The sequence below is a fragment of the Crocodylus siamensis genome, chromosome 11, assembly GCF_052110815.1.
Source record: "Crocodylus siamensis isolate JL-2025a chromosome 11, ASM5211081v1, whole genome shotgun sequence".
Classification (NCBI taxonomy): Eukaryota; Metazoa; Chordata; order Crocodylia; family Crocodylidae; genus Crocodylus; species Crocodylus siamensis.
Genome location: NC_143405.1, coordinates 57,711,204 through 57,723,647, shown reverse-complemented (window position 1 = coordinate 57,723,647; position 12,444 = coordinate 57,711,204). Strand labels below are relative to the sequence as shown.

Genomic DNA, 12,444 nt, shown 5'->3' with positions numbered 1-12,444 from the left:
TTTTGCAACTAGGTAACTAAACACCACTAATAGAAAGATACCACAATTTTAGGAATTGGGAGCAAAACAAATTTGTACTGACAGTCCTTAACACCTTTTTTTTGTTATTCATGATTAATGAGCTTATTGTATTAATCTTTGTTTAAGAGAAAGACCCTCTGCTTTTCCATTTATCATATGAAATCTCAAAAAAACCCCAAAATCCCACATGCCACCACAAGAGGGCATCTAGCAAAACTCAGGGGGACTGGATTTGGCTTGCTTGACATTTCAAATGTATTTTCCAAGCAGGGGAGAAAGGTAGTATAAACCAAAAAGGTATTTTTTTTATCTTTTTCATATCAAGAGGAAGGTGTTAAGGCACAAATCAGCTATTTTACTGGTTTCCTGCTTTTATTTATTTATTACTTTAATGTGTTATAGGGATGCAATTTTCAAATCTTGTTTGCTGGCAGTTTGAACTTACAGGTTTGGCCAATTGTAGATGATTTCTCAGGGAAGGAGAAGGAGGTCAAGAGAAGTGTTAGCACCGTGCTCTACTCAGGATAATTTGCCTGCACTTCTCAGCAGGATATATTAACCTCATGGCTGTAATGATTCCAGTGCTGGAGGCAGCTCATTTAGAGCTAGTTTGCTATCTCCATACAGCGCTACCTGGGACTGTATAAACCTGCCAAAAGCTTCGCTCAGGACTGTGGCACAGTTTGGAAGCTGCATGGATTTTATTTTTTATCTTCATGTCTACTGTACCACAACACAAATGAAATGAGGAAGTGGGGGCTAGTATTATTAGGCCATCATCATCAGGAGAGCTAATATCAGCCTATATACATTTTATTTCCCAAGCTAGTTCCATATCACCCTATTGCACTCTGACAAAGAGCAAGCCACAAAGGGCAAAGATAACCATCCCTCTGTGTGACTGTGCCTCGTGTTAAACGCATTCAGCATAGGAAAGGAAAGACATTTCAAAGACATAAGCTGATCCCCATCTTGGATTTTTTCTCCTGCCTTTTATAAACTTCCTGGGGAAAAAAAAGTCATTCTGCAAAAACAAGTCTCTCCTCCCATGCTGTCTTTCCAACTCCCTGGTTACTCCTCCTTGTATGGTTTATTTGAGGTTAAGTTTCAGTCAGCCCAGGTATAAAATCCAGTAACATGCTTTGATATGCATCTTGGAAAACCAACTCTGATAGATGCATTGGAGGCGGTTGAAGGCAGAGTCCCTTTTCTTAGAGCTTAAATAATCTTATCTAGGGCCCAAAGATAAGCATTTTAGCCCAGTCCTTGCCATATACTTGTCACATTGGCATTTGAGTGCCCTGTTAGCTTTTGGCATGGTTTCTGGAGAAAGAATAAACTGGGAAGACGAGGCATGTGCTCTCTGGTCCCTTCATAATGTGGGGCTAGAATGGAAATCTGCCAAGGGTAATGAATGCTCTGTTCTCATTTATCCCAGCAGAGGATTGATTTTCTGTAAGAGGTCAGATTCTTTCCCTAACCTCTGGTTTGGACAGAACAAAACCAAGTGAAGCAAATACGACTTTCTGTTCAAACCATATCAAGATTTATTAACATTTAAATAGACCTTAGGACTTAAAAAGAAAAAAAAAATCCCTATAATGGCAGATACTATAATGTGAGTAGATGCTAATGCTCCTGAGAATGAACACAGTCTTTATCAGAAGGTGGCGAAGTGAAAGGATTCATCTCACCTTTGTATAAAAAGGTGAGAGTTTTAGAAGTAATAGCAGTGGACATTGCTGGGCTTTCTGTCTGGTTACAAAGCTGATTTAACTTAGCCAGGTTAGACTAACCTGCAAAGATTGAGTCGATGGAGGCGCAGCTTTTTGAATGGCTGCCCCGTGCCTTAGAGAAGAAACTGTAATATTCTGAATACTTTTTCAGATAAGGTGTTCAGAGTTGGCTTTAGAGAACGTGGTGCTCTGTTCCCACCGAAGTTAAAGGGAATTGGACCACTGACTTGAGGCTGATAGGCCAATACCCAGTGCTTTAAAATATAAATTTATCTTTGTTCTCCTCTTTCCTCTGTTTTTAGATATTCCCGACCCACCTACAGCCCTTCAACTCTCAGAGAAAAAGGACAGAAGTATTAGATTATCCTGGATAGCTGGAGACAGTCATAACAGTCCTATTAATGGTATGAAGGATTCGGCCAACATGGTTTGCTATTTTTAGAGATGTGGCGTGCTGTGTCAGTTAGAATAACCATCCAGGGCTTATAGAAACACTTGATTGGTTGTACCGCTGAAGTTCATTTCTTGTTACTTTGTTTTCTTCCCTTCCTGCTACTCGGTTTATACAGGCTATTTCTCTTTCTTGTTGTTTTCCCTTCCAGAGTCTATTATAGAATTTGAAGAGAATCAGTGGGAGCCTGGGAAGTGGCAGGAACTAACCCGAATCCAGGGGAATGACACAACCGCTGTTTTATCCTTGGCCCCTTTTATAAATTACCACTTCCGTGTTATATCCGTTAATGCTGTTGGGAGAAGCCGGGCTAGTGAGCCATCAGCACGCTATGAGACACCTCCAGCTGGTATATACTGCCATCTAATATCCTGAGTGTTCATTTGTTAGCATAACAGTTACCCTGACTTGTTGTATAAGGGTATGCAAGATGCCAGGACAGCTTTTGCTGTTTTTTCAGCCCAGGTAATGTGGTTTGGGACTAGATTGTTATACTTTTACAGATCCTGAGCATCTTATTCCCTGAACAATTCTCATTGAAGTCAAATTCAGCAGATGCACTTGCAGTGACTATTTTCCAACAACAGAAAGGTCTGATAGATAGCCCTCCACACCAGGCAGCAGACCCGGAGCCCTAAGTTAGGGAATACGGCATTTTGCCACAGGTGGCAATGCAGCAGACACACGTGCCACGACAGCAGTGTACACGAGTCAGGCATGATGCTTGCGGGAGTTCTGGCTGGGGCACTGAGGTTCAACATAGCCCTGCGTACAGAAGCAGGAGTTGGATAGGGTCTTTAGCAAGATTTATGGTAAGCCTTCCAGCAGCACTCAGCTCGTCACAGATTTCCATTCACAGTGCATTTCTCATTGTAACATTAAATGACTGATTCCTGAAAGTCATTTTATAGGCCAGCTGTTCAGCATTGTATTTGCATTGGCCTCGCTTTCTTCTTTTCTGTAACTCTAGGGTTATTTTTTCCCCCTTATATCGTCTCCGCTCCTTACACAGCTTTTCAGCTCTGACTCACGCTAATGATGCACCTTCTGTTTCTCCATCCCCATAGGGGGAAATGTCTCTTCTGAATAATCCCCCAACATCTGGTGCTTTGAAATCCAAAAGGACCCAGGTTAGCATCAGCTGATACCTCTAAGAAAGAAGGCTGCCATAAAGTGAAACCATCTAGACAACATGTTTGTTCACTAAGGGCCATGCTGGACTCAGAAGGAACCAGAGAGAAATTGTGGTCTTGCTGGTGGTAGATTTCTTGACAGCCTCCTGTGTGTGGCATGCCAGTCAACCCTAACTAATACCAGGAAACGGGGCGGACCCAGAAGTAAGCAGATCCAGGTGCAGCTCTGCCCTTGAGTTACAGGAGGGCTTAAAGGCCAGGGCAGAAATTATTGTGGGTCAGGACTTCACCATTCACTAAAGCAAGTGCCTATCTATCAGTATAGAAATATTCTGAAGTTGTGCTGTGTCAAGTAATTTAATCAAAGACACTTGACTTAATCAAAGACACTCATTCTCAAAATCCACATCAGAGAATTAACACATCACTTCTGGTATTTATCTGTTTGTTTCATGAAGTTGTTGGACATGGGGAGATGTGTGTGGGCGGAGTGGTGGGAGGACACAGAGAAGATTCATTAAAGGCTGACTACGCAAACTAACTTCCTGGCTTTGTTCTTACAGCTCCAGACAAGAACCCAGAAAATATCCGAGTTGAAGCTTCTCAACCAAATGAAATGATTATGAAATGGGAGGTAATATTTAGACATTTCTATCAGTGGTACTGAGAGTAGCTAGTTGTGTTAGGTGCTACCCTGTCCTGCCTTCTGACTTCATGCTAAGACAGTGTCCAGACGAGCACAAGCCGCACGTTTGGGGGCAGAATTTGCTACTGGGATTTCAGGTAGCAAAAATAAGCACCGGGAGAAAAAGCAGCGCAGAGCACGCTACAAAAGCATGTCCCAGAACAAATGAAAGCTTAGTCCTCCAGTGAGATGCTCCAGTGAATGTCTCTACTGCTCCATTTGTGCCCTGGCTGCTCTACCACTCCAGGAGGAGCTGCGCAAGAATAGGCTGCCTATAGTGGGCAAATTTGTCTCGCAACAAAGCACGTGTGTAGGGGCATGCGCTGAGGCACAGAGTAGTAGCACAAATTTGTGCCGTTGTAAGTGCATGCCCCTGCTTGTCTGAACATGGCCTAAGATTAACTGGCTAATAGATGTGTGAGCCTCATAGGCAACAACCTACTTCATCAGATGCTACTTCATCACTCTGCCTATCAGTGATGCAATATATGAAATGGTTTCTTCTCCCATGTTTTACTTTCTGAAGCATTGTTGAGATTGAGGGTTATCTTAAAAGAGTGTACACACTTCCAACATTATTTCTTGCCTTTTCCCCTGGCAAAATATACTATTTGTCTTGCAGGTACCATTAATAAACTTCCTGGGTGTGAAATCCTCAGACTCTTTAATGTCAAAGACACAACTCTAATCGACTTCAGTGGCGTTAGGACTTCTTATCTCATATTTTTCTACCTTTTGTTGTCAAAATGCATTTTTGTTTCCTAAATGTCAAGTATTACGGAGAAAGGAAGAAGGTTCATAGTATATAAACTCCTCATGTAGAGTGAGGAGAATAAACCCCGAGAGTACACTCTTACACTACATAAAAAAATCTAAAAATGGTAACGAGCGTCTAAGGATTCATGTAAAATAGTCAAGAGCAGAGTTCCAGCCTTTAAATGTCTATCTGTTTGCTATTTACACGCAGGCACTTTCACAGAATATATATTATCTCCCCTTCAAATCAAGTTTCAGTATTTGTGGAGGTAACATATTTTGTGCAATTGGCATTAAATAGTTTTGCACTGGGTACAGAGAGCCTAAGTTTGACCCTGATTCTATCAGATGACAGCATACATTTTTGCAACCAAAATTTTCAATTTAGACTTGGGTTTCTTTCTCAGAGGAAGTGGTCTTCTGGGTCTATTGACTTTCACTTTAATATAAAGCTTCATTCTACAATGTATTCCATTGTCAGTTAAAACATTCCATTTTTATACTACAGATGCATAGTGGTAGCTACCAGCACAGACACATGTTGTTCTGAATTATTTGTCCCACACCCGGCAATGTGTTAAGTGCCTCATTGAGCAGATAGATAGAGATGTCAGCCAAAAAACTTACAATCTTTAGTTCAGACACTGCACCAGTGTAGATGAGAGCAGACTTTGAAGGGAGTGGAATAGGACTGGAGAGGCTTTGATACATAAGGTCATGGTTCAATTAGGGATATATATTTGTGACAGCATTTTTATTTGATTTGCTTTCTTATACACTTCATGGCAGAAATGCTTTGCCTTATATGCATGAAAGCCTTTCTGTCCAGGACACAAAAGCCAAAGATACATACACTGATTCTGTAAAACGATGCTAATCTGCCAAGTTTGGATTAACACACGAGATGAGCATTAGCAGCAGGGTTTTCAGCCAAGGATCTGCAGCATCAAGTGAGATCAAATAAATAGTCAAGCAGTGCTGAAATTTAACTCTAAACTAGAATTTATTTTCCATCATGAAGTTTTATTTTCTTCTGTGGGTGGAAAGCCAAAATATGCTTTGGCACCAGCACCAGAACACCATTTTCCCTAAAGACAACTCTGTAATATTCTGAATACTTTTTCAGTTAAAGCGTGGGGTCTTTCAGCTTCTTCTCTAAGGCTAGGGGCAGACATTCAAAAAGCCTGCACCTGCATTGACTCAATCTTTGCAGGTTAGTCTAACCTAGCTAGGCTAAATCAGTTTTGTAACCGGACAGGTATCCCAGAAATGCAGGCACATGCCTGCAGTTGCTCAGGGTGGAAGCTGGAGGTACTAGAGCATCCCTCCTTCCTTCCACAGCATGGAGCTGAGAGGGGCATGGCCAGGCTTCGGCAGGATGCTGTGATTTGCCCAGTAAGGAATTGATAACAGTGTTTATCACCCAATTCAACAGAATGACATTACCACCTACTTGTTGATTCTACCTGTTGATTTAGCAGGGACCCTAGCCAGTATGTGGTCTGCTAGCTAATACACAGACACCTCCTCAGCAAGGCAGAGGGGAGTGGTGATGGGGAGGGGGAAAGCAGCCCGCAGTCTCTGGAGATGCAGCCAGGGAGCAGAGGGGAGGGGCCAGCCCTGCTGTGGAGCAGAGGGCCCCGCCCAGCCCGGAGAGCATGCTGGGAGGCTGGGGGATTCTGGTTTATCTTAAATCAGCCAGGGGTCTGGGACAGACATTGCGTAAACCAGTTTGAGCCAAATCAGTTAAGTCTGATACTATAACCGCTTTCAGTCATTCTCAGACTGGTTTATGTGCACTGAACATCTGTTCCATTACAGGTTTAAACCAGTTTCTGATCACTTAAACTGGTGTATGTGTAATGACTGACCCTAGCCTAAGAGTGTGTGTGTTCCTATACTTTAGCTAATGGAGTCAAGATATTCATTAAAAAAACAGTTAATGTGTATCAAAGAGTAAATACCCTGGTTCTACCCTGGACCTAAATTTAGTCTGAATGCAATTCATGAATCCTCCTTTTGACTGTGGGTGAGATTTGCGATTTGTTCCATCTAGCTAGTTAAATAGCCATAGCATCAGACAGGTAAGTAAGTGAATTACCTGAATCAGTGCTCATTAACTTTGTACTTTGTTTAAGCCCAGCTACTTTTTGAGAGGGTATTATTTCCATATATATCAAAGAATTAATATGCCACTTTTCTTAAATCTTATGCTCCTAGAGAAAAATTCAAAATTGCTTAATACTTTAAATGCTAAGACAGTTTGTTTTACTATCTTAATACTTTCAGAAGTCACTTAAGCTTTTTATTTTGTATGTAGCTAACCACAGTCTTTCTGCAGAGTCTTTATTTAGATGGGTTTGACGTTATATAGAAGAACATTTCTATCCCTCTTCTACTGGGACCAGAAAAGGCTTAGCTAGGATGGTGGTTACTCCTTTCTGTCACTGAGAATATGGAGGGTTGTTTCCTGCAGCTTTCTTCATAAAATTGTGAATTGCTATTCCCTCTATCTAGCATCTAGATCAGAGGCTCAGTTTCTTAGGGCAGTACTTCAGTCCCTATTCAACTTGGACCCTGTGTTCATCATCTATTTAAAGACTAGGGCTTACCAAGCAATTCCACGTGCATGAGAATACAAAGTAAATTCATAGAAATCTAGGTTATTTGCAATGGGACTTCTTCATTGTAGACTGTATAGTCATATTTCCTGCTTATTTCCCTACATCCTTTGAAGACCTATGACACTGTGCCTCTTGAAGGAATTGAAGCAGTAGAGGGCACCATATCTCCTCTTAGGGCCTTGTCTTCAGAAAACCGGTGCTTAAATCTGTGTGGTGTGGCACTGGTCTAACATGTGGAGTCTGTCTGTTGATGCAATCCAGCACATAGGCATGATCTCACAGGCCAGATCCAGTTGTGGAGGGACCATGAACTGGATCTGATCCAGTGCATGGAGCCATGTCACCCTGAGTGTGCAGCTCCCCATGGGTCCAGATGGCATGGCTCTGTGTGAGCACTGTAATGGACACAACTATGAAAAAATACGATTACCTAAACTGTACTGGCTGACACGTCCCATGAGCACGACTATATTGAGTCTCAAAGAGCTCCTATTACAAGTCATTAACCTCTATTTTTATTTCCTTTAAAATGTAAGACTAAACTGAAAAAGTTCTGTAAATTCTGCTGACAACAACGTTAAGTTTCCATGACTGGAAACCCAAGCAGTGTTTTGAACAGCGGCCCTGTTGCAGGGCTTTAGCAGTGCAAAGGTCAGATTTTAAGTAATCAGCAATCATTTTCATTTAGTCAGTTATGCCTATATATTTTAGAAAGCTTGTAACAAACGTGAAGAACAAGCATAAAATTTAAAGTTTAAGATCCAGAAAAAACCTGGTAGTACTTTTCAGGGGGAGTTCATGCACTTTGCTGGATTTGAGCCATACTGTATTAATGTATACTTCCATCTGGGGGAAAAAGGTTGCTTGAGAATTTATACCTATATTCTGGGGGAAAAGTTGTTTGATTTACTGTATTCTCCAATGGTTATCTAAATTACAAATACATTTTACAATAAGGACTCAAAGTTCGAATTCAGCCCATGGTTGGTCATGTTTGTCCGTGGTCTGTGTGAGATGAATCACAAGCATCAAAAAGAATAGTGAATACAGAAGCATTAGGCACTATTTTGATTGAATTTATTTTGATAGTACTCAGAAATCAGTTAACATGGTGGATCTGTTGTATTGTCCATGCTTTTTATTTATGGAAACGATGAGCTGTGTTTTGGAAATTATTTTTTTTTCTTTTTCTTGATATGAAAGAAAAAATCCTCAAGGACCCATCCCTTCCCACCAAAATAGGAAAGGAAAAAAGAAAATGAAAAAATTGCATTTCTTTCATGTTTTTGTTTCACAAAGAAGTCCGTACTGCTCACAATCAGTTCTGACACCAGCAAGGTTCACTCTTGCTCCATCACCCAAGAGACGATGTCATGGACAGAGAAGGTTTTTTCCAGCTCAAAGATTAGAAGAACCATGGCAGAGGAGTTTCAAGGCTCCTTTGCATCTTGCCTGCAGCACCCATCCTTGTGCAGCTCCCCAAATAAATCTGAACATTGTTTAACCTGGATAATTATCAATACTCACTGTGTACCTCAGTGCAATAATGGACTGCTTAAAATCATTCATGTTTAATAGCACAGTTGGCCAATTCACATGTTAAACGAAAACATTCCTTTTGAACTAAATAACCTTAACCAGAGTGTGTCTCATGGATGGCCATTGCCATACTGCTTACACTATTTGGAGCTGGTAAGGCCGGAAGGGACCTTGGAAGATCATCGGGTCCAACAGCAAGACAGCTGGGGTTAAATGACCCCAGCAAGGTGACAGTCTAGTCTCCTCTTGAAGATTTCCAGGGTAGGTGACTGCACCAGCTCTGGAGGGAGCTTATTCCACAGTTTGGACACCCTGACTGTGAAGAAGTTTTTCCTAACGCTGAGCCTGAATTGATCTTCCAGGAGCTTGTGGCCATTACTCCTGGTTTTCCCCTCAGGTGCCCTGGTGAACAGTTGCTCACCAAGCCCTTGATGTCCTCCCCTAGTGTCGCAGTAAGCTGTTACCAGGTCCCCTCTCACCCTTCTCTTCTTCAGGCTGAAGAGTCCCAGATCCCTCAGCTTTTCCTCGTATGGCTTGTATAAATTAATGTCAATTAGCTAGTGACCATACTGTGGTTGGATTCCTCAACCAAGCAGTAAAAATAGTAGCATAGCACTTACCCATTAAGTATGAAGGTCTAGTTGGGGCAGTTTTGGTGCATATTTAAAACACTACAGGGTAATCTAAATGTTAATGGCCCAACTTGCTGTGATTCATAAAAATCTGAGATAGCATGTATTTTAGATGTAATAAAGATCACACATTTTTATGTCACTATAAAACAAAGAAAACTTGCAGTGAAACAAAAGTTAGTGCTTCTAATATGTGGAAATACAGGCTTTAATATTTAACCTGCTTTTAATCCATCTGTTTGGCAGTCCATGCTGCTTTAAAGTCCTGACAGCATAATGCAGTTAAAAGTAGCATGACAGCAAAGGTTACATTTTTTTCCTCCTTTCTCTCCTAATAGTATGAGCTACTGCTCCAAAATTATTCATCCCTTAAGCTGCTGTTTTATGATTACAACAACAAAGACAGTTCAGTATCTCTTTTAACTTCTTCTGTAGCCACTGAAACCTGTGGAGCGCAATGGCCCTGGACTGGAGTACAAAGTCAGCTGGCGGCAGCAGGGGGTGGAAACTGACTGGAATGAAGAATTGGTGAAAAAACATTCCTTGCCATTGGGGAATACTCCCACATTTGTGCCTTACGAGATCAAAGTCCAAGCAGTAAATAGTTTAGGATCTGGTCCTGAACCAAATATTACCACCGGATATTCAGGCGAGGACAGTAAGTAACTGGAGTATTTATGTAAAAGAAAAATATGTGAACAATTTGTACATTGTTAAATAAATGGATGTCAAATAATGATTAGACAGTATTATAACTTGTTCATCAGTGATATTTAAGCACTTTTTACCTGCGTACTAAGAGAAAAAGAAGCTTTCCCTACCCATTTGGTTGCTGAGCATTTTAGTTACAGAGCGTTTGACTTCCAAAGTGGTTGGTTATGCTTCCACATCCAAGTGTGGTGGTAAAATGGCTAGTCTAATTCATGCACTTAAAAAAGGGCCTGATGGAGCAAAGCATTTAAACTCATGTGAAATGACAGCTGTGTTAGTTGACATCAGCTGGATCTAGAAGTTAAGAGCTTTGCTTGACTGGGGACTAGCAATTGTGCTATGTGATAAATCTTCTTCATTTCACCCCAGATGTGTAGTCTATCCTAAAGGACCAAGGTGGGGCAGGCTTGTATCTTTCCACCAATTTTTATGTTAATTTACAGACCAGTTCTGCCACAATCGGGAAGCAGGTGGAATAATATTTACAGTTCCAGGAACACTATGCAGCCTGAGAAAAGCAGCCTGAGAAAAGTAGCAGCACCAGGATTAAAACCGTTGGTACCGCCCCATATCCAGCAGACATCTTAGGACATTTTACATTCCATAATGCAAGGGCATTTATGTGTCGTATGCACTCATGTATCCTCCCCGCATTGTGCAAGAAATAGTAGCATGCGTGTCATGTAGTCAGCTGGCCAACCGTCCTTTTTCAGGCTGGATCTATTTACAAGCACTTCAGCTGCTCCTAGTAAGTACAGCTTGCCGCAACAGCAATATTTCACAGTTCATATGATTGTTTCACAAAAGCTACTCTTACAGTAACATCTCAGACCTCCGATGTTGCAGGTGCAACTTTGAGTCTGTAGTTAAAGTAACACCTCATTTTGTTGCCACTGAAAGTGGTGACCACTTCTCAAAGTGAGATCTACCTTTGATGATGATCAGGTACTCTTCTTCCATTTCTACACTGTGCATTTCTTCTTAATTGGCTGTCTTAATACAATTTCTCATTCATGTACCACGGCGGTCCATTTGTAGAATCATCGTTTTTAAGTTTTTAAGATTAAATGGCCATCTAGTAACGTGTATATTTGTTTTAGTCTACTGTGGGACCATGTTTTTTGTAGTCCTGAAATGACAGCATCACCGTGTGATACCAGCCCCATTTCTATACCCTCCAATCCATGGCACCATAGTGCTACCTAGTAATTCTGGGTTTTAATAAAGCAAGACAAGAAGTTATCCTGCTCATGGAATTAGTGCTGGTGCTGTGGGTGATGGAGTTCATACAAAGATGCTTGTGACTAGCATAAAATGGTTGAACTCCCTGCTACTGTAGGATGCTGAACCAATCCTTGCCCAAGCAATAGCAGAATTGTTCCTTCCTCTGTTGTTTACAAAATGAAGTTATGGGAGATATTTGGAGGATTATAATTTCTCCACCTGCAATAATAAAAAGCTAAAAATTACTTTAGTAAGCAACCCAGTTTAGCAACGACAACTACAACAACAACCAAGTCCTTTTTTAGGATTTAGGGATTTAAATCAGCAAGGGAGTAAATACCACTGTAGCAAGCTCACATGGGGAGCCAAGATTTCCTGGTCCAAATTACAAATGTCCAATGTATTACTGCTTAGCAGCAGGGATTGAAGCCTGTTGTAGTAAGACGGGGCCAGTGGCGTCTCCAAATTGTACATCTTTCTGATTTCTCGGATTAATCTTATTATTGCAAATCAGGCAGCTTTCATTCCATGTTGAGTCTGAAAGCTTTAGATTATTTCCTTAACTGCAAAATAGATAGGGAGCCTGAATGACCTAACAAATAGCCTCCAAGAGATTAGCCAATTCAAGAAACTGAGTGGTTTATACAATAAAAACTCTTGCTTAATCCATCATGGCATGCACTAGCCATTACTGAATTGTATTATCTTGTAAGTCCGGCCCAGGGCCGTTCTTCTAGTTTCTGCTCTTTCATTGCTTCATTACATGAGATTAGTCCATACTTTCCTTGGGTCTGGTATTGTGGAATATCTTTGGAAGTTTTCAGTGGAGGTTAGACAAACATTTGTCGGGGTTCATTTCGACAGGAATGTTCCTGCCTCGAGCAAGAGACAGACAATCTCCTGAGGTTCTTTCTTGGTTTCTGAAAACCTAG

At 41.2% G+C, this 12,444-nt stretch overlaps 1 protein-coding gene across 8 annotated transcripts in view; it reads left to right on the top strand.

Moving 5' to 3' along the window:
• The window catches only part of CHL1 (cell adhesion molecule L1 like), a 189,385-nt gene that overhangs the window by 153,006 nt on the left and 23,935 nt on the right, over positions 1–12,444 (top strand). For all 8 annotated transcript variants that reach the window (XM_090021244.1, XM_090021238.1, XM_090021242.1 and 5 more), the window contains 4 exons: positions 2,060–2,161; positions 2,360–2,557; positions 3,905–3,975; positions 10,013–10,235. In XM_090021244.1, coding sequence (XP_089877370.1) covers positions 2,060–2,161; positions 2,360–2,557; positions 3,905–3,975; positions 10,013–10,235 — 594 coding nt within the window. The remainder of the gene's footprint in view (positions 1–2,059; positions 2,162–2,359; positions 2,558–3,904; positions 3,976–10,012; positions 10,236–12,444) is intronic.